This window comes from Ictalurus furcatus, chromosome 21, assembly GCF_023375685.1.
Source record: "Ictalurus furcatus strain D&B chromosome 21, Billie_1.0, whole genome shotgun sequence".
NCBI lineage: Eukaryota > Metazoa > Chordata > Actinopteri > Siluriformes > Ictaluridae > Ictalurus > Ictalurus furcatus.
Window position 1 is genome coordinate 17,523,407 of NC_071275.1, and position 22,944 is coordinate 17,546,350.

At 39.6% G+C, this 22,944-nt stretch overlaps 1 protein-coding gene across 7 annotated transcripts in view; it reads left to right on the plus strand.

Annotated features, from left to right (window-relative positions):
- The first annotated feature begins 7,531 nt into the window (after nucleotides 1-7,531).
- Nucleotides 7,532-22,944, plus strand: part of c21h3orf14 (chromosome 21 C3orf14 homolog) — a 36,246-nt gene continuing 20,833 nt past the window's right edge. For 2 of the 7 annotated variants that reach the window (XM_053653128.1, XM_053653129.1), the window contains exons 1-5: nucleotides 8,881-9,657; nucleotides 9,861-9,921; nucleotides 10,707-10,830; nucleotides 12,101-12,169; nucleotides 13,946-14,153. In XM_053653128.1, the coding sequence (XP_053509103.1) occupies nucleotides 9,570-9,657; nucleotides 9,861-9,921; nucleotides 10,707-10,830; nucleotides 12,101-12,169; nucleotides 13,946-14,137 (534 nt within the window). In that variant the 5' untranslated portion in view covers nucleotides 8,881-9,569 and the 3' untranslated portion in view covers nucleotides 14,138-14,153. Of the gene's footprint in view, nucleotides 7,605-8,880; nucleotides 9,658-9,860; nucleotides 9,922-10,706; nucleotides 10,831-12,100; nucleotides 12,170-13,655; nucleotides 14,154-16,193; nucleotides 18,065-22,944 lie in introns of those variants that run through there. The other 5 variants (XM_053653132.1, XM_053653126.1, XM_053653127.1 and 2 more) reach the window with 5 other exon arrangements.

Here is a 22,944-nt window from a genome sequence, read left to right on the forward strand (position 1 = left end):
GTTTAATTTCCTGTGCGTCTAGGGATGTTAGTGTTACAAGCAAGCAAGCAAGCAAGCGTGTGTCATGAGTTAGCGATCATTCAGGCCAGCACGCCATGCCAGAGACACGAAGCAAGTCAGAATTCCTGCCTCCTACTGCGAACACAGGTTTATTTATGGCAAGAACAATGGCGCTCATTCATCACCTGATTGAAAGCTTTAAAACAATCCTTTTAGCTCGGGCTAAATGAAGTGCGTGTTATGTTAAACATCACTTTTATTCAAAGCCTATTCATACCCCGGTTATATGCTGAGCGTCTATACTTCTGGTCATCGAGCCCTCGGCTTCTTTTCAGTCTTTTCAGTTCTTTTCAGAGGAACAAGCTCCTGCATGTGTAAGCTGATAGAGCAATGAGTTCAGAGATGAGAAGGGTCATGGATTAGCACAAGAAGTTGATGCAGAACAACAGAGTGTGACCTTGTTATTACAAATGAAATAGAATGGAATTACATACAGTATGTGCATGTCAGCTATAATAATTGACTCAAAATCTCATCATACTGTAGCTGGATACAACAATTAATGCAAATGTCCTGTATGAAAAGATACTATGAAAAGATTCCTATAAAACCAAACCAAATACAAGCCCTAGTTTGTTTTGATCCCCCCCCCCCCCCGCCCCGGCCATTAGGATCATGTTTGATCCAATATGGTCTCACACTTTTTCATGGAAATTCGTAACAATTCCCACAACTCAGTTCAAAGATTTAAAGGTTAGGGTTGGAGGAGAGGTTAGCATTTGACCGTTTCATACAAATTTAGCATGATATTAATTGCAATTCAGTTACGTTGTTCATTCAAATTTGGGGGCATGGTGGCTTAGTGGTTTGCACATTTGCCTCACACCTCCAGGGTTGGGGGTTCAAATCCTGCCTCTGCCCTGTACGTGTAGAGTTTGCATGTTCTCCCCGTGCTTTTGAGGTTTCCTCTCCCAGTCCAAAGACATGCGTTTTAGGGTGATTGGCAATTCCAAATTGTCTGCAGTGTGCATGTGTGTGTGTGTGTGCGAATGTTCCCTGCAATGGGTTTGCACCCTGTCCAGGGTGTCCCCTGTCTTGTGCCCCGAGTTCCTTGGGATTGGCTCCAGGCTCCTTCGCAACCCTGTGGAGGATAAGAGGTATGAAAAAATCAATGGATGGATGTTCATTCACATTTGCTCACATTTTAGAGTTCTGGTTTGATCCAACATGGGCTCACACAGATTCCTGTTTTTGGCTGAGGAGAGTGAAACCTGATGTTGGCTTCTGATGTTGTAGCCCATCTGCGTTGAGATGCTTTTCAACTCACCACGATTGTAAAGAATGGTCATTGTGACGTCCTGCTGAAACCAGTCTGGCCATTCTCCTCTTCAGTCTCTCATTACTAAGACCTTTCCACCCACAGATTTTAGGGTGTTTTTGTTGTTGTTGTTGTCGTTGTTGTTCGCATCATTCTGTGAAAAATCTAGAGACTGTTTTGTGGGAAAATAATCAACTTTTTAAATACTCAAACCATCCAGTGTGGTACCATGGTCAAAGTCATTGAAATGACATTTTTCTCCACTCTGATGTTTGTCTTGAACATTAACTGCTGCTCTTGACCTGTATCTGCATTATTTTATGCATTGTCCTGCTGCCACATGATTGGCTGATTTGGATAAAGAATGAGCAGGTGTAGTTTATAACCTAAATTACCATACATTCATGTTATTTGTTGTTTGTTCGGATTGAGACAAATATTTCATGAGATCGGGTTTGGTGATCCGTTTTACTGGTTTCGTTTTTTTTTTATATGACAGTATATGCTCCCTCACTCAGTTAGCAGCTTTTGCATTTTTAATCATGCAAAGCTCAGTACATTTGTCGGCTTAACATTAACATTAAACAAAGCCTGGAAAGCTTATTGTCACTAAAAGAAGAATGATCTGCATGATTACACCCATGGTGCTGGTAAATGATTATAGTGCTAAAGCCATTTAATATTTCCCAGGATTACTTGAGCTTTTAGTGCCTTCCATACCATATCATGTAACTAATGAGCACACCATTATATAGCGGGCATGTTTAATTGTCCTAGCAGTAAATGGTAAACTACATTTGCCTTTGTGCTGGCCATTATAGAGTTACGAGAAACATTAAAAAAAAAACAAAAAAAAAAAAACACTTGTGAGTCATGGCAATTAGATGGAGAGTAAGTACAGGATGATTAACCCCAGTCCCATCATTAAGCCAAAGATAATGGCCTGCATGCACTCTCGTGAGTCAGGCCGGTTCATTAACAAGTGCTATATTGCTCTGGTGAAGAAGTGTAAGAAAGCACATCACCTTCAGTAACGTAAGTGCAATCAGAATGATCCCGTTTTACAAAACGACATTTAGCTTTATGTCGGTGTGATGCTAAAATAAAGGGGAAAAGCGTATGAGTGTAGTGGAGTAAACAGGACTGACAATGACCGTTCCACCCATGACATGGCCTCCGCAGGGAGGAAGGATATACCCTACTTCCCTATACAGACTCCCAGAGAGAGAGAGAGAGAAAGAGAGAGAGAGAGGGGGAGAGAGAGAGAGAGAGAGAGAGAGAGAGAGAGAGATGTGATGCTCAGTTTACCATTTAAACCTGAGCTTTGTGCAATATTTTTGGAAACTCAATCTTTTATGCCATAACCAAGATTAGATGGGAGTTTAAAATATAATCTAAAATATATTATTATTAAGCAATGTGTTATATCCCAAGGTATTATTGATGAATAATTAGAATGATGTGGGACACACACACACACATAGGTAGCTTCCCTCATGATATATATATATATATATGTGTGTGTGTGTGTGTGTGTGTGTGTGTGTGTGTGTGTGTGTTTCTCACTGAAAAGTTGCATGAATCTACACTCTGGGTTGGAAAGAAATCAGCCCCAGCCTTACTTATGGCTTCTTCATAACATTCATTGTATTTTTTCTTATGACCACTGGTGGTGCTGTTGCACACAGTTCCACAAAAGTACAATATAAACTTTATATTTAGATGTTTGTTAACACACAACCTGATGTAAAGTCCACAAATGAAACCTATGTTGATGTCTTATTATCTTTAAAAGCCCTATCAGCTGCTCCTGGTCACAATTGGTGTGACACTTTTAACTAACATTTCTACTAGTTTTCTACTATTTTCTACACTTTTAACTAACAGTGGGAAGCAAGTTATTATTACAGGATATATTTTTAAAGATGTTATTTTTTGGAAAGTTAGAGCCTAACTTCAACATTTACCAAATGTTCTAACAGCGTTCTCTGTAAGACTGTAAGATGGACGGCCATTTGAATGAAAGGCTGCATCAGAGTATCTACAAAAAAAAACAAAACACTGAAAGCACTGCATCCCACGCTTGTTTTGCAACTGCGAGCAGAGCCGATTAGATGTCACTTGTTTGTTCTTTCTAGACTCGAAAACGCTCTCCACCTATCAGCCAGAAACTTCATCTGTTCCTGATAGGTGAAGTCAGGGGAGGAAGTATGTGGAGAGAGACAGGAAACAGGAAGAGGCAGGAATAAATGAGAGCTGAAATAGCGAGAGTGGAAAATTCCCTCCTGCTGTGCTCTAGTAGAAATGCCTCAAATGTGTCCTTGAAAGACTCAGCACTTGTCCTACTGCATGTGTATGAGCAAATATGATTTAGGGGGGCATGATGGGAAAAGCTGAGTTGCTTTAAAAAGAATGTCAAGTGACTGTAAAGTCAGCGTAGCGCATATGAAAAGGACTGAGAGAACTGACTTTAGCACTTCTTTCTTAATCATTTCATCACAAGACATGAAATCTCTAAAAAAAAAATGATGCAAGAAAGAATTGGCTATTACGTCAGACTTTTTCTTGCCTCTTTCTCCAGCAGGCTTGCTAAAATTCTAGCTAGTAATGTAGCAGGTATATAATAATGACATTCATATCCAACCAGTAAATCTACAGTGAAAAACTTTATGCCTATAATTTATGATTACAAGCATATTAATTTATCATTCATTCACTTTGTAGTGCCCACTTTATCTGGTCTTTATCCTAAATGTATAAAGTAAAGGCAAATACATTTCAGGACAAAAATTAAAGCCAGAGGAAGATCTCCAATGCTGCCATATTTTATCCAGTCTCTGATTCGAGCAATGCATGTCATTTATAACAGACATACCCAACGAGCTTATCACTAGACTGTAACTCCATAACAAATAGTTTACAAAGTGCGATAAGATATATGATGCTTGCACATGAGCCTCTCCTCATGCGTTTCCTCTCCTCCACCTGGATGGATGGAGTGCCATGTCCTCCATCTTAGAGAGGCTCTGATGGGACAAAGCAGCAGGAAAAACATGCGAGACAAGGTCACAGCACTCCCTCCACCCCGCCAGGCAGGAAGTGCCGAGGGGCTCGGCCCTTCAGAGACAGGAAGTACAAAGTGCAAACCAGCAGCGGCATCCCACCCCTTCCAACCAGGAAGTACACAGAGCTCGCACACCCCCCGGTGCATACCAAAGACTGGGTTTTGAGAAATGAGCACAAGGGGATTTCTGACTTACAAAAATGACAAAAGATAAACACACATTATGCCATAAAATGGAGCTTATGACAGATTGTACATGGTGTTCTTATTGACCTGTGGTAGTGTGTAATAGCTTGTAATTGTTAGTGTATTTGACTGATTGACATGTGGCTAGTGTTTTAGGAGTGTTACCACATGACCAACATTTAGTGACTGACATGTGGCTAGTGCTTTAGGATTGTTACCACATGACCGACATTTAGTGACCGACATGTGGCTAGTGTTTTAGGAGTGTTACCACATGACCGACATGTAGTGACCGACATGTGGCTAGTGTTTTAGGAGTGTTACCACATGACCGACATGTAGTGACCGACATGTGGCTAGTGTTTTAGGAGTGCTACCACATGACCGACATGTAGTGACCGACATGTGGCTAGTGTTTTAGAAGTGTTACCACATGACCGACATGTAGTGACCGACATGTGGCTAGTATTTTAGAAGCGTTACCGCATGACCGAAATGTGGCTAGTGTTTTAGAAGTGTTACAACATGACCAACATGTGGTGACCGACATGTGGCAAGTGTTTTAGAAGTGTTACCACATGACCGACATGTAGTGACCGACATGTGGCTAATGTTTTAGAAGCGTTACCGCATGACCGAAATGTGGCTAGTGTTTTAGAAGTGTTACAACATGACCAACATGTGGTGACCGACATGTGGCAAGTGTTTTAGAAGTGTTACCACATGACCGACATAAGGCTAGTGTTTTAGAAGTGTTACCACATGACGAACATGTGGTGACCGACATGTGGCTAGTGTTTTCAGAGGTTTGCCATGGTTCTTTTGCAGAATTAAACCTCCATATTTATGGAGAAGATTCCATGCCAGAAACAAAACATTGCTCTTACTTCGTTGTATCTCTTCGGTGACAAAATATCAGTGGGAAATTGCTTTTTTTTAAGAATTACAACCTGGCTTTGCTTCGGACATAAATGCAATTCCTTATTTCATTGCATTTCAGGTTTCATCAGTGTGTTTCAGACGAGCTACACTGAAATGTGATCACTAATCACAGCTCTAAGCAGTACATGGTTGTAATCAGAGAAAGAACTGAAAGCGTTATTCTCCAGGAAGCATAACTGTCTACATAAAGGAACATCCTTTATAAGCGTAAGTGGCTGAAAAATTAGCATGTTAAAGATTCAAACTTTTTTTTTTTTTTTGCAACCTGTTGATGTTCTCATGAAGCGCTAAGCTATAGACTTTACACCTAATCCGTCTTTACAGCTAATGGAGCTCTCACTCAATGTGATTTATTAAATTGAAACGTATTTTGGATATATTCTATAAATACAGACTTGACAGCTTGTTTCCCGTCAGTAGCCAGCTCACAGAGATTGCACAAAGTCCGATTATGTGGATCTGTGCCAAAAAAAAGAGAAAACCAATGAGAAATGCTTTCACAAATGATCAGATATTAACTGGTCCACCGTGAAAGCACTGCAGGCGTTCACATGTTGAAGTAAACACATCCATCATGCAGTAAATAATCTAATATCTGTCAAATGCCCAACAGGAGACGAGGCCCGTTTTAATACAAGCGTCAGTACGGAGAAAGTTTATTCTAATACATTTGGCAGGTGTGTGGATGTTATATTTTATCCTCAGTATGATGTGTAAAACTCATTACACCTTTATAGGACACACACACACGCACACACACGCACACACGTACACAGAGATACTGTACACAGCATAATAATGTTGTCAGCTGATAAATCATAGAAACTTTAATCAAACCACAAAGGAAGCGGGGAAATAATCACAGACCCACCTCATCTCTCTCTCTCTCTCTCTCTCTCTCTCTCTCTCTCTCTCTCTCCCTGTATCTCTTTCCCTGTATCTCATTCTCTGTGTGTGCCTCTCTCTCTCTCATTGTTTCTCTCCCTCTCATTTTGTGCATGTCTCTCTCTTTGTCTGTCTTTCTGTCTGTTTCTCATTCTGTTTGTGTCTCTGTGTCTGTATGACTCTGTCTCTCTCTTATTCCGTGAGTGTATCTGTCGCTCTCTTTTTTTGTATGTCTCTTTCTTTCTCTCTCATTCTGTTTGTGTCTCTCCGTCTCTCTCATTCTGTGTTTGTGTGTCTCTCTCTGTCTCTCTAATTCTATGTATGTGTCTCTATCTCTGTCTCTCTCTCTCTCTCTCACACTGTATGTGTGTGTTTGTGTGTGTGTGTGTGTGTGTGTGTGTGTGTGTCTCTCTCTCTCTCTCTCTCTCTCTGGCTCTCTCACACTCATTTTATGTGTCTTACTTTCTCTCATTCTCTCTCTCATTCTACTTCTCATTCTCTCTCTCTCTCTCTCTCTCTCTCTCTCTCTCTCTCTCTCTCTCTGGCCAGGTGTAATAGCTGTCGCATATAACCAAAAATATCATGTCTATAAATACTTTGTAACACATTTATATAAATAAATGTCATAAAAACACATTATTAAAAACACATTTGCTTCAGTCACTCACTGAACTTTACTGCCGCTTATATTCTATTCTGGGTTACAATACGGGCGCCTTTAACACACGCAGATAAAGGTCACATGGCTGAGTGTGTGTGAATATAAATACAGGCGTGCACGTGCATGTAGATATGTGTGTGTGTGTGTGTGTGTGTGTGTGTGTGTGTGTGTGTGTGAGCGAGAGAGAGAGAGAGAGAGAGAGAGAGAGAGAGAGAGATACAAAGTCCTTGCTTTTCCACAGAATGATAGAGTATTGCCCTAAAAAGGTCCATCTCCCTCCCTGATCCCAGTGGGCATCCCACAGCACACACACTTTCACTTTGATGAACGATAAGACACTTGAAAAGCAAAAATATGACATTGCAAGTGACGTCTGGAGCGACCCTCAGAGACCGAGGATTGATAACATGTCTAACATCAGAAAGCTGAACAGAATAGCCTTCTTCTTTAAAGACAGATGAAACTGATACTGAGTGAGAACACTCTGATATTTTTCTAGTCCTCTGCTCTCTTTAGATTTATTCAGAAGAGCTGGAGCATCAAGCAAGGTAATCATAATTTAATGTCTAACATTATACACTTTGTAATATCCTACATAATCTCAAATACTGTCTCTTATTATAGTATATTAATTATTCTTTTAAATAATTTACAAACAAGATGTTATTTAATCCCCACATAAATCAATGTTGTGCACGGTGGCTTAGTAGTTAGTGCGTTCGCCTCACACCTCCAGGGTTGCATGTTCTCCCCGTGCTGCGGGGGTTTCCTCCGGGTACTCCGGTTTCCTCCACCAGTCCAAAGACATGCATGGTAGGCTGATTGGCATGTCCAAAGTGTCTGTAGTGTATGAGTGTCTAAATGTGTATATGATTGTGCCCTGCGATGAATTGGCACCCTGTCCAGGGTGTACCCCGCCTTGTGCCTGATGCTCCCTGGGTTCCCTGAGACTCTGAGGGATAAGCGGTACAGAAAATGTATTGCTGGATGGATAAAGCAATGTTGCAATGTATTACACTGAAAATACTACAATAATAATCATAAATAGTGTTTGTTTGTGTAGAAAACAAAGGAATTCTTTAAGGTATAAAAAATGTAAGATTGAATTTTAACGCTATGTTATATTCCGTAGGTCCTAGAACTACAAGTACAAAGGCCATGCCTATAAGTAACAAGCTTTAATACCAAACTGATACCAATATCAACTCTTTTTTTTTTCTTTCTAAAACTGTGCATTAAAAATGAATATATACACCAACTAAAATGAAAGATTAAAACAGCAACAAACATTTCCATACCATCAACTTTATAAAATGCACTCATATATGATCGCAGCACAGATTTACTTTATGAACTAATTAAATGTTACACATTTGACGCAAATGTGTTATAATAATATTTATTTTTTGGTGACATGAGAACTTTTTAATTCTGAACCAAAGCCAGATATATTAGGGTAAAATATCATATGGTAAAACAAACAAACAAACAAACAAATCAATCAATCAATAAATGGACATTTATAGCTGTTATAAAGAGCTGTATTAAGCGAATTCACTAAAGTGAATCAGTCAATCAATTAACTATAATAGAATAATAATGACTAATTGACTAAAAATGACCTAATCAGTAAAATATTAATATTATTATTATTATTATTATTATTATTATTATTATTATTATTAGTGGTAGTAGTAGTAGTAGTAATTTTAAAATTACTACTACTACTACTAATAATAATAATCATCATCATCATCTTCATCATCATCATCATCATCATAATGGTGATGATGATGATGGTTAGCATGTTCGGGGTTGGGGGTTTGATTCTAGTCTCCGCCCTGTGTACGGGAGTTTGCATGTTCTCCCCATGCTATGCAGGTTTCTTCCTGGTACTCCAGTTTCCTCCCCCAGTACAAAGACATGCATTGTAAGCTGTCCATAGTGTGGGGATGGGTGTGTGATTGTGCCCTGTGATGAGTTAGCACTCCGTCCACCTTTTGCCCCGAGTTCCTTGAGTTAGGCTCCATGCTCCCCACAACCCTGGATAGGATGAGAAACGAAACTGAAATTACGAAACTAAAACGAAACTAAACTAAAAATGGACCCCTGGACCCCACTTCGAGTTTTACAGAGCTCGAATACACTATCCCTTCATTTCGTGTATGAAAGCGAATTCAGTTTTGTTTTGGTTTTTTTTTTAAGCTTTTGTCGCCATCTGCTGGTGGTAGCTAAGTAATAAAGCGCGGTTAGGGAATAATGCAATTAGAAAGTAGACTTCTGCTATTGTGATACTTCAGGATATTTTAGGTAACATTTTTTGATTTATTACACCCTGAGTTACCAGTTTGCATTGAGTATAATTAAGAGAATCACGGATCTTTGTATGCAACGTTGTCTAAAAATCTGCGGGGTTTTTTTTTCACAAGAATATTGTAATTCTCTTTTATGAACAGCAGATGGCGGACGTTCACAGAGCTCCTGCTATTTGATCAGCTGATCCATTACAGCCAATGAAAATGCTGGAACTGGGTTTCTATGGTCACAGGCAATGCTGTCAGGAAGTATTCACGAGCGGGTTACATGTACAGGTCTTTAACCGTAACTAGTTTTATTTTCTTTAGAATTCCCTTAGTTAAACGTTCAAAACAACATGTTTTAAATTCTTTGTCTTATTTCAGAGATAACATTCGAGGGAAACGGAAACTAACGAGATTGAGCGAACACGTTAGCTTAAAGCTATGAGCTGAGAATAAACAGAATTAGTCATAACGTTTCTTTCTTTCTTTTTTTTTATATTAAAGAAGGTAAAATGGCGTCTAACTCCCACGACGAGCTTCAACTCAGCAAGAAACACGAGGAAATGTAAGGTTTGGCACAGAGAGAAATATTTACATACTGTCGTGCATAAGTATTTACCCTCTTGAACATTTCCACATTTTGTATTGTTACAACTTGAAACTGAAATGGACTTAATTTGGATTATGTCAAGTATTTTAGGGAAATTAAAATATATATATATAGCATAATTATTCACCCCATAAATTAGCTCTGGCGCTAACTGAAGTGGCATTGAATGAAGTTCACCTGTGTCTAATTGATGTATCACGTGACCTCGGGATGTACACACCTGAGGCCCCAGAGTTTCCTAGAGAACATACTGGAACACCAGGACCAAGGAGCTATACCATCGTCTCCTAAAGGGTGCCAATATTGATGGAGATGACTGTATACTATCTAAGGCAGATCCTTGGATACATTTGTTTTGAATTATTAGGGGTAACCAGTTGCGTTCTGTGAGACGTTTTGTTGAACGAACAAGGGCGATGAAGTTAAGTAAGACATGTATGAAGGCTACTTTTATAATACTTATTGAAAAGTGTAAGACCATGTAAGGATAACATTCTCATCAGGTCATTTCCAACATGGTTTAAAAAAAAGATTTGTTTGATGGTTTACATCTCAAGGGGGGAAAAAACTTCCCCAAATAATTAGTTTGTAAGCGTTTTAAATATGTATTTAAAATGGACTGGTTGCTGGTAATAGGAAAAGTACGCTCCAACTGCAGAGAGCCACTTGCTGATACTTGTTGGCCAAAGCGGAGTCGATGTGTCATGTCCTGACTGTCTCGCCGTGTTCCTGCCCTGCAGTTTGGGGAAGAGAGCTGTTCTACTGCAACAGATGGAGATTTGCTATGAGCAGCAGAAAGCTAAGAGAAACCAACAAGCCACTATGTCCCAAGCTGCACTTGAAAGGAACGCAGAAATACTGGAGGTACTTTAAAGCCTTTTCATAGAAATCCTGTATTATGAAAACTATATTGGTACATTTTTAGGTCATTTTAATTACATCTAAAGGATTTAATTACATCTAAAGGATTTAATTACATCTAAAGGCTTTTCATAAAATGTTTAGTAAATAAATTGTTTTCTTTGTTCTAACACCAGAATCATGTCATGGAGGACTTGTTTACCTGCTGGGTTGAATCTGGTGTGTTGGATCATAGAAAATTGTTACTATGGGTGCTAAAGCAACTGGTCACTTCATTTTCCACATTGAAATAATTTCTCACGTCAAACAAAATAATCAAGCATTTATTATTAAAAGAGTAATTTGGGTGAAATTTACACGTTATATACAATTTCCCAAATGTAATGAATAAATAAAGACCGGCTTGGCATCTGCAAACTTATGTCTCTATGCCCATGTGCGCTACGGAGTCAGAAAATATCTTGATGTGAGCGTGCAGTGGTTTTCAGTCTCTCCCAGGATTTCGCCGCAGCAAAGTCAAGCATTTTCGGCCGCAACAATCCCAAAAAAACCTCAGTGAAATCCTGTAGGCTACGGACTGGGTTCTGGTCAGTGGTTTCCGAAATGCTAAACCATGAGCTCTAAACTTTTGGCATTTGTTGTCTACATTAGCTTTGTGGCTCTCGTGCATAGCAAAATTAAAAAGCCTTCAAACATGAAACCTGTCTAGTCTGAGTGATTAGGTTGTCCCTTTTTGCCGCTTGATTTCTCAATATTTGGTCACCTGCCAATACCCATCCACCATCCAGCTGTCCTATCTCTTATCATATGACCTATAGCAACCAGGGCGAGTAAGAGATAACGCGTGCTTCCTCTGAGTCACATAAAGCTAGCCAACCACATCCTTTCAAACTGCTGCTCTTGTTGCAACACAGGGCAGTGTAACACTCTCTCAGAGGAAAAGGCTGTCTGCCCTATTCTGTATACATAATCTCACAGATGCTCACGATTGGCTAGTGTCGCTAGAGAGTATGCCATCCCTCCCACCCAGATAGCATGGTCAATTTCGCTTCGTTGGCTCCTGATGATGCCACAGCAATCCGAGCAGTAGAGCGAATGCTTTTCTGTCGCACCACTCGCCCATGTACCTTTTGGTCACTTTAAAAGCCAACAGCTTGTGTAATCTTTAAGCATGCAGTGTATAAAGTTGTACTACTAAGTAGTTATGCACTAGACTAGTGATTAATAAGTTGGACCACTTTATTCTTAATTCAAGTTTTCCATCTTGTTGTAGGATTTCCAGAAGGTAGAAAAACGTCTCTGGACACGCCCGCTTCTGCATCCTGATGTTCTCAACCTACAGGTATTCAGGCTTTTTGAAAAATGATGAATTCATAGCTTACAAACCACACACTTGGGATTCAAGCATTTTTACACAGGTAGTACTGCTCTTATTCTTGGTGAATGTGTGATATGTCCCTGTACTGGGGGGGTTACGGGGGGGGTTACTTTACATTCATTTTAAGAGTCCTAAAGGTCGCAATTGATAAATAACACAAATTCAAGACCATCACACTGCAGTTGGACTCAATATGAGACAGAAATGAGGGAATGTCTTACCGTATTTACTTGCACTTTCCTGGAAGGTTTTGTAGTAACAGTGTGAAGAAACTTTGGGCCTCATTTATCAAACTGGATGCGAACGGATTTATTTGTAAATTATTCGTACGAGCACATCCACAAGAACTTGATATTCATGAAAGTCTGGTGAGTTTGGGGGAAAAAAAACATTCATAACCTACTCGTGCTGCTGACTGTCTGGAACTGTATGCATTAGAAGATGAACTAATGTAAACCTCAACTTGCTCGAATTCAGATTATATAATTTGCATGGATTACAGCAGTTTTAAATATGGAATATACTGTCGAGGTTAAATTGCTTATTTTTATGCTTACGGCATTTAATGGACGTCCTTATTCAAAGCGACTTATAAAAGCGCTTAGGCGTGTCTAGCAAAAACGCATCCTCATGTCAGTTCACTAGGTCAGAGACTAAGAATACTATCAAGAACATTGTGTGAAAACCAGTCGTTTTATATTAAACCCATGAATTAAGACCACTAAAACGAATCACTCGGTTAAGACCGAAAAACGCCACCGTATAGACAAACTCGTCTGTCTGCACATAGCTGTAAGCCGTAAACTAATACCTCAGCTGATGGAGGATTTAGCTCTTGCTTATTATTATCCAAATATCTTCCACTTGTTTTTCAGCCTTCACCCTGATCATTCATTTCGTTCTCCCAGCTGTCTGTGCACTCGAACTTTCATAGAGTGTTGTAAGTGTCAGTCAATGCAAACGAGTTGTGTTGGGAACATGCTTTGCACTTTACGGGCGATTAACATATTCACAGAAGTATGAAGAAAGTCAGCATTTCCGAAACTGTTGTAAATCTGGCGGGAAATTTTATTTCGGTTTGGCTTATTAAAACTTTTCGGCGCACAACTTTACTAAAAGCTTGATTAAACGAGGCGCTATGTTGGTATCTCCTTAAAAATTCTTTATCCTGAAAACATTGTTCCATTTGTGTGAGGGCTAATCATACAGATTTTCAGCTTAGTTTACAAATACATGTAAATTAAAGAACTTCTAACAACACTCTTCAGCTGCCCCAACAACTGCTCTTAGACTTCTGCTATAAGTGAAATCGGTACACAGAAACGTCCCAAACATGACAAATATAGTAGATGGAAATGATCCGAAATATGCTGGAGTATACCTTTTTAAACAGGTAATTGGATCTTCCATCCATCCATCCATCCATCTTCTACCGCTTACTCCTTTTCAGGGTCACGGGGAAACCTGGAGTCTATCCCAGGGAGCATCGGGCACAAGGCGGGGTACACCCTGGACACGGTGCCAGTCCATCGCAGGGCACAATCACACACACACTCACACACCTATTCATACACTATGGACACTTTAGACACGCCAATCAGCCTACCATGCGTGTCTTTGGACTGGGGGAGGAAACCGGAGTACCCGGAGGAAACCCCCGCAGCACGGGGAGATCATGTAATTGGATCTTGTGTGTTTTTATTTATTTATTTATTTTGCGCTGCATGCTCAATGTTTTAGACTCGTTATTGGGCCTCAGTGGAGCAGAAGCTTCCAGAATGGGAGAGCTACTTACTAGGGAAGAGTCAAGCCCCGAGGAGTGAAGAGATGATCTTACGAGGACTCCAGGAACAGAAAGTTGCTGAAAATGACTCTTCACCTGCACGGAGTAAGAGCAGACCTCCTCGACCCAAACCCAGATCTGCTGACTGATGTGAATTTGGAGAAGGTAGGGTTAAACCAAGGATCTCTTTATTATAAGGTAATTTCATCCTTGTTCATGAAATTATGACGTATGACGCTGCATGCAAGTCTGGTACCAAGGTGTTTAGATTTTAATTTCAGTTTTATTATTAATTCTTTTCTTTTTTTTTAATTTTTTTTTTTTTAAAACAAGTGCTGTTTGCAGCATCGGTAGCTCTTCTGTGAAAGCGTGGATCTACTATTAATTTTCAGTTCCACACACACTCCTAGCGCATACAGTGGGTGTTAATGATGTGCTCAACCTGTATGAGATATATATATATTTTTTTATATTTTACACTGCCAGTGAAAAGTGTCGTCCTGTAGGTGGCATGTCCCACCTCAGTAACTCAAAACCAAGAATGTCTATAAATAATGTCAGCTTGGACTTCAGGAATAAAATGTTCTGTGGCTCATAGAAATAATTTACACATTTAAATAATGAGTGTAATATTTGAATGGTTTGAATTTGTTCATAGAGTATTTCTGATGGTGACTGTGAAGTTTAATTTAGTGCCCCATGGCTGCAGAAATGCTTGAGCCTCTGTTCTGAACACATTTTGGCAAAACAAAAAGGGCTTTATTATTTTTAAAAAATATTTTTTGTCTACCTACAAAGTGGCCTATATGGTAGTGGACCTGATAAAATGCCAAATAACTGTGTCTGAGGTATGATGGGTGGCAAGGTGGTGTAAAATCATGCACTGTAAGAGTCTTGCCACAAGGTGGCAGAACAGGCTATGAATGACAAACCCAAAACACGTTTGTCATAGATGTATGCTGTCTGTCTGCTTGCTGAATGAAATAATTTGATCTTGATTTGATCAGCAAGTCATATTTCAGATGTTTAATGAGTTTTTATTGACTTACTCGTGTAAGAAATTTGTCATTATATCTATGTATTTATGTTCTTTTGGAATAATGAAGATAAATTATTTAGATTCTATATTTTATTGTACATATTAATATACTAATGTGTGTGATAATAAAAAGCAATCTCAGTTTCTTAAAGCAGAGACTTTGGGGTCCAAGCACCACCAGGGGTCAGGTGTAGTGGGTGTTTCTCTCAACCTCCCCCCAAATTTTTTTAATGGAAACTGCGCTGCCATTATACTGCTATTATCAAGGTTATTCTACAATTGTATTGTTTAACTTAAAAGCTAATTGGTCTATAAATGTCAACATTGGCCTATTGTTTTCTGCCGTTGGGAAAATTCAAGAATTTAAAAAAAAAAAAGCTCTAGGTTTCCAGGAAATTACTGTACATTGAATGAGTCTAATATTTAAATGATTGGATTATGTTCATTAAGTAAATCTGTGCTGAAGGGGTTCAATGAATAGACATTGTTTGCATTCAGTATATTGCTACTTTATGATCATTTTTTAAATGTAACTTTCTAATACAGATTTCACCACTTGCTACATTTTGTGACAAGCTTCAGAACCTCATACTCAGAGTCACGAACCAGTAGCCAGCCGAAGTTCTCTACTTCCTTTTACCCTTTGCAAACCTGAAATTGTACTTGTCTAAAACATGCTTGCATACGCAGTTCTGTGTTGGAATGTTATGTCTTTTTCTTACCTGAGCTCTTGGTAACGATGAGGTCATGACCCCTTTATGGCTCATATTCTAGATGAGTGCTTTCTCTGTTCATAGTAATTGCTCTTCTTTTGTGTCTTTTGAAGGCTGATTTTGAGGTTAGCCACTTGCAATATGTTCACAATAACTCCATATTGGCAATTAGCTGCCCAATATGCGCCGTGAGATTAGGCAGGTTCAGGTGCTCCGATTGTTGAAACTTTTTTTATTTATATGGATTTAAATGATCACCGCAAGCGTTTTGATGCTGTGTACAGTGAAGAAGAGAATGTCGAGGAAGTAATTTATGTTCAGACAAACTGATGATTTTCTTGTAGCGAATTGAATTTATTGCACTTTCTATCCGTCTCCCTTTTTCATTTTTATCTTTCTTTCTCTTGCCACATCATTCCTCTGTCTCTCTGTGTGTACTGAACGACATGGCAGTCCCCGGATCGAGCCCTAATTGCGATGATCAACCCTGCGCTGGGTGACGCGGAGTGGCGGCTTGACAAATGCGATCATCCGGATGGCCGGGGTTGAAGTGGCGCTGGTTGGCAGCTGCCCATGTTCCTCAGCTGGGACCCGCTCTTGCCCCGGAGGTCAGGGCACCAGTCGGCCTGATGAGTGGGTAGGGAACGAGTCTGGGGTGCCAAGGTGGGGGTAGTTATCAAGATGGTGAATTATCTAAAAGGGTTTTGAAGAGCACGATCTGGAGCCTTTCCAAATGACTAGTTATGCGTTGTGTATACTCATGAAGAAAGCCCTTGAGCGAGGTTGGCCATGGACACCACCATAAAGGAGAGGGACAAAACAGTGAGTGGGGGATAAACACACACCTGGGCTTCAGCCAACCCTCTGCACTTGATGTCTTTATTTCATTACAGGGTGCACCATCATAGCCTTGTATTATCAATTGTGTTGATTTTCTTGTTCTGGTATTGCTGTTCATCGTACGTTTCTTCACCAAAAAAAAATCAAATCCACTTTAAATACATTTATGAGGCAATAATAATGATTTTTATCCACACATAGTCTGCTTTTAAACATTATGTTGATTGAGACTGCAAACACTTGTGATTGTCCTACACCACCGGTGATTTGGTCAGTCAACAACACATTGTACTTTTAATCCCGCATTGTACTTCCCTGATCTTAGCCCGTGTGTTAAACTGAAGATCAGCTTTAGGGTAGATCTGCAGGTCCGAGTTAATTAACCTCCATCCTTTGTGACACAAGGGAGTGGAAGTGAAGGGGGAATCCTGGGTCAGAGGATTAACACCGGACATCTCGGCATTAGTGTTCCTGCCAAACAATGAGACTGTTTCCAGATCAGTTTTCATTAGTATCCAGAAAGGACATTTTAATAGACTTCTGTTAACTGAATCCTTGCACAGATGTTCTCTCCTTGGAGGATAAGCAGCCCTAGTTATGTTCCCATTTATTTTAAATTGCCAGGCTGTCTGCATTGATCGTTGTCTAATGGGGGATTTGGGAGAAGGAGGTGTAGGGGAGACTTGTGAGAGCTCTAGTGAATGAGCAGCAGATTGTTTTGAGGTCAGGCCTTCGTCTTTTCTTTCTTTTTTTTTTTTTTCAACAGACTGTGTGTAACGTGTTGGGCGAGGGGACAGAAGTTCCCCTTCAGCTGCCTAGCCTCGAGGGCCAAAGACTGCTTCTGAACGGAGGTCATGCCAGAGACTGACATTGATGTTATTCCAGCGGGGCAGAGAGCCCACGTTCTGCTCCCATGCTGCTGCCTGGAGACCTCTAAGCCATAAAGCACCTTCTCAGAGCGTGCCCTTGACGATTCGAGGCCTTGTGGGTGTGTAGGATGGCTTCAACTCAAAAGCAGAAGCCGCCTTTGCACCCACTGAGGGTCTGGAAGAGCACAAACAACTGATGTGTGATGTTTTATTGAGACACCTGTTCATGTATAAATTGTAGGATCTCATTTGTTTATAATTATATTATCAGATTTACTTTGTGATCTGCCCAATGTACCTTTTTATCTACACATTTAAAAAAAAAAAAAAAAAAAAAAAAAAAAAAAAAAATTTAGATGTGAAATTTTTCCATTTTTGTGACAATGGTGCAAGCACAGAAATATACCCGTTGTTATTATTGGTTTGTGTGTGTGTGGTTTTCTTTTTTTTTTTTTTTTTTTTTCTTTTCTTTTTGAGGTGGAACCTCAGCACAGGGTGTAAATGTATGAAGAACAGCTAATTGTCCAAAAATGGGTCCAAATGGATGCATTATGGAGAGGTATAGTTAGGCATCCTTTTGTGGTATCTAATCAAATAAACTTCCTCATTCCCTTTAACATTCCCTGTGTGCTCGAGTGACATTTTCATGATAACATATGTTTATATTTTACTAATAAATTGTACTTTATTGTTGTAGCACATGTAACTGGGGGACATAAAAATTAAACACTTTTTTTCTTTTTTCTTTTTTAAACTGTAGAACATTTTTGCAAATTACCCTTGCATCCAAACAGTGTCATGATTAAAATGCTCGAAACACAGAGCAGAGAAAGCACCAAACGGTGATTACCCCCCCCCCCCTTTGTGCCACGAATACAGCTTTGACCTTTAGAGGCATGGACTCCGCAAGACCTCTGAAGGTGTGCTGTGGTATCTGGTACCAAGACGTTAGCAGTAGATCTTTCAAGGCCTGTAAGGTGTGTGGTGGAGCCTCCATGGATCAGACTTGTTTGTCCAGCACATCCCATAGATGCTCAATAGGATTGAGATCTGGGGCGTTTAGAGGCCAAGTCAACACCTTGAACTCTTTGCCATGTTCCTCACACCATTCCTGAACAATTTTTGCAGTGTGGCAGGGCGTGTTATCCTGCTGCAAGAGGCCGCTGCTATTAGGGAATAACATTGCCATGAAAGGGTGTACTTGGTCTGCAACAATGATTAGGTAGCTGGCACGTGTCAAAGTAACATCCACATGAATGCCAGAACATTGCACAGAGCATCACACTTCTTCTGCCAGCTTGACTTATTCCCATAGTGCATCCTGGTGCTATCTCTTCCCCAGGTAAGGGACGCTTACGCACCCGGCCATCCACGTGATGTAAAAGAAAATGTGATTCATCAGACCAGGACACCTTCTTACTTTGCTCTGTGGTCCAGTTCTGATGCTCATGTGTCCATTGTAGGTGTGGTGGACAGGGGCCAGCATGGGCACGCTGACTGGTCTGTGGCTACGCAGCCCCATACGCAGCAGGCTGTGATGCACTGTGTGTTCTGTCTCCTTTCTATCATAGCCAGCATTCACTTTTTCAGCAATTTGTGCTACAGTAACTCTACAGTTATGTCTGATCGGGCCAGAAGGGCTGGCTTTCACTCCCCACGCGCACCAGTGGGACTTGGGTACCCATGACCCAAACCCTACTTTTTATTTATTTATTTTAATTTTTTTAAACAGAAGTTGTTGATGTTCAAGGGTGATGTAATTGACCCAATTTCAGACAGATGAAATCAAAAGAACATGTTCTTAATTCCTTCCCCTGAACATTTCCAAACCGTTGTACCACTTTAAAAAATTGAATTGAATTGTGCAAAGTGTAAATTTCGCAAGTTTGAGACCACACGTTACTTATGTGCAGTAAGGGCAAGACATAGAAACATTTATAAAAGTGTTGTCTGTTTTCATCTGTGGTCTTCTGTCACAAGCGACAGAAGCAATGTTTTTGTTTCCTCAGAATGCTATCTGAAAGTGAACGCGTGAAGGTGAATTTAATTTGTATGTTTTGTTTTTTTTTTTTAAAGAAAAATGTACTTTCTGGTGGCGATAATATACAGTGACAACACACGGATTTTTTCCCTTATTCTAAATTATAGTCGGCTTGATTTTTGAGTTTAACATGAAACGTAGTCAGAATTCAGCTGTTATAACAACCTTATGTAAAAAAATATATATACATAGTGTTGGAACAACAATTAGCCTTTATAAATGTTTGTGTTTACGTAAGAAAGGTTTATGCGTGTTTTTTTGTTTTTAGTGACATTTTCTTCTGACCTGATTTTAAATAGTTAATATACTATTTAAACATCAATTATTATTATTTTTTTCTCGAATTGTGTGCATTTTTATTTATTTATTTTCTCAATGTGGTGTTATCATAATATGGATAAATAATAATAATAATAATAATAATAATTATTATTATTATTATTACTATTTTCCTTTCAGTGTTTCCCCTCCCAGTTCTGCAGTACCGGAACCGGAGAGCGCGCGTTTGATGACGCTCTTTTGATAACTTTCGCGAGCGCTTTGTTGCCAAGCAGCGGCGTCGCTCTTCAGCTCGCGCAACAACAAGCAGACAGAGAACAACGCTCAAGAAAAAAAAAACCTGCAGTGAGGAGGACGCTTTAATGCGGTTTAATTAGAATTTCATTTGCTGTAAACGCGCGGGCAGCAGGAGAGGGGAAGAGAAAAGGGACGTAGTTAACATTTGGTGGACTTAATTGGGACCTTTTCTTCGTCGCCTCTTAACAGAAACGCGCCGCCACTACCCCCGTTAATCTCCCATTTACAATCGATTGAGTTGGCCAAACAGCAAAAAAAAAAAAAAAGTCCAGGTCTCCTTTTCTTCCTGCGTCGACCAGGCTTTTGTGGCGGCTCCAATGCCTCCGTTTTGGGCAGATCTCGGCCTCTGCGTTGTTGACGGTTCATTAATGCGCTCTTGTTCCCCTCCAGAAAATCCCCGCGCGCCGCCTTCACGCGGCCTCAGCTGTAATGAGCTCCGCCGGCAATTAACATGTTTCTAGGAGCAAAGCTGGTTGCTCAGATGTTTGAGAGGTAAAGTGCGGAGAAAAGGGCAACGAGGCCGCCTCTAGGTTGTTTATTCCTCTCTCTCTCTCTCTCTCTCTCTCTCTCCTTTTCTCAGAGACGGGCAGATTTATAAAGTGCTGCTGCTGTTTTTTTTTTTTTTTTACCCCCGTCTCGCACAAACATGGCTTTTTGGTGACACCCTTTCCACCAACTGCTTTTGTTGATTGGAAATGATCTAATACGCAAGGTTTGTGTTTGTGTGTGTGTGTGTGTGTGAGACTTAGTCGGACATGCGTGTATTTGATGGCGAAATAAGTTGAGCACAGTGTGTAAATAATAAGAGAGCGCGCTAAACTTCCACTGGCTTGGTGATGGGAGGCTTTAATGACTTGTGCTTTAATTAGGCGGCGCTCTCATGTGTCATGACTCATGTCTCAGGGCAGATGTGTTTGTACTGGAATGTGGACATAGCAGACTTTAAAGATCATTATGAAATGGGTATAGTAGCTAGTTTAGCATTAGCTAGTATAGGTGTAGGATTTTCGAATATTTATTGCTTACATTTGAATTAATTTCATAGAAACTATATGTCCTGCTGTAAATGTATAATTTCACGATGACGTACGTTCGCGGGCTGTAGGTGTATTATTTTTTGCAGCTGGAGAAATATTCCTCATTCTAAAATAAATGTCAAATACAGCCATTATTCCCAAAATGCTTATTATTATTATTATTATTGTTGTTGTTGTTATTATTAATAATAATAATAATATTGTTGTTGTTGTTGTTGTTGTTTAATTGTTATATTTTGCTTACTTCGGGTGCATATTTATTTGTTGTTTGCCTGCTTGTTTTTACTAACGCTTTTCTGTAAACGTCATCACTTTATTTATTTATTTATTTATTTATTTATTTATTTATTTTTAGGTTATGATCTAATTAGGCTACTAAATATAGTCTACGTTTTCAGCAAACTAATTTAAAAGTACAAACTGTTCACTGGCACTTTTGCTAAATACCTAGCTTATTCCCAAGGATAACTTGTTTTCCACGTGGCACATGGGAATCCTTTCTTTTCTTTCTTTCATTCTTTTTTTTTTAAACTCAGGCACAATGGAAAATATTCCAATAGAATTTAATTGTGTTTTCATATTTTGTGTGGAAATTGAGACTAATGAAATTCCTTTTGCACGAATAACCAATGTTCCTTGATCATTCATGTGGAAAGTCACTGGAGTTATTGAAGATCACTTGTGTAACAGTGACAGTAATGACAAATTGTGATTCTTTTTCAAGATGGCGTCAAGCGGCGTCTCCGAAGCGCGCATGGTTAATCAGAGCAACATCAATAAATTGTTCAAGCTATTAATTCCTTTTTTTTTTCTTTTTCCCTTTTTTATTTATTTATTTATTTTATTTTATTTTATTTTATTTTTTACATAAAATTGTATGAGAATGGAAAGTTGTGACATTTCAAATATTCACAAGAAAAAAAAATAGATTGAATAACTTTAGGAAAGTGTCCCGGTGTTCTGTAAAATGGCGACTCATTGCTCTGAACTTTGACCCTTGAAGCGTTTAGAGTAAGCTTGGAGAAATAATTTGTCGTGTTACAGCTTTAAAATAAAAAAAATGTTAAGCATTATATATCACGTGCATATATAGATTCTCATGTCCAGGCCATTCAGTCAGTAGTAGGCTATTTAGTCTTTCTCTCCGGTTCCCTTGACATTGTCCCGGTAATTGGGACGCGGAGATTGGTGATCACGCACTGCTCTCTCTCTCTCTGTCTCTCATCACCGTTTCCGCGAGCGCGTTTAGGATAATATTGTTCCAGGAGCCGCGCGCAGAATACATTCCGCCTTATTAAAGTGATTAAATGTGGACTTTTATTATCGACTAGACTTACTTCATGAGCGCGACTGGATGCGCAGAAGCTTCCCCCCAGAGCCTCTTTAGTTGATTAAGATAATGAGACTTTGAAGAGTCCATGTTTTATCTGATAATTTGAGCGATTAAACGGAAGTCGAGTGCGCGTGCCGGTCGGACGTCCGAGTGTGTACGCTTCACTGGCTCCGACACTGCATTATGAATGTGTATGGTGTTGCATTATGTGCATGTGCTGTTTGGTAGAATGTGAAAAGAGTCCTTATTAGACCAGAATTCAGGAAATTAGAGGAATATAAGGGAGACGCCGTCTGGAAACGTTAGTGAATGGTGAACTACGTGATGGCGACGCTCTTATATTCCTCTAATTTCCTGAAAATGTATGCATGTATAGATATTTTATAAATATATATATAATGTAGATAGATAGATAGATAGATAGATAGAGAGAGAGAGAGAGAGAGAGAGAGGTCCACATATAAACCAAATAAATCAAGACGTCTTATGACGCATTCAATCAAATAAA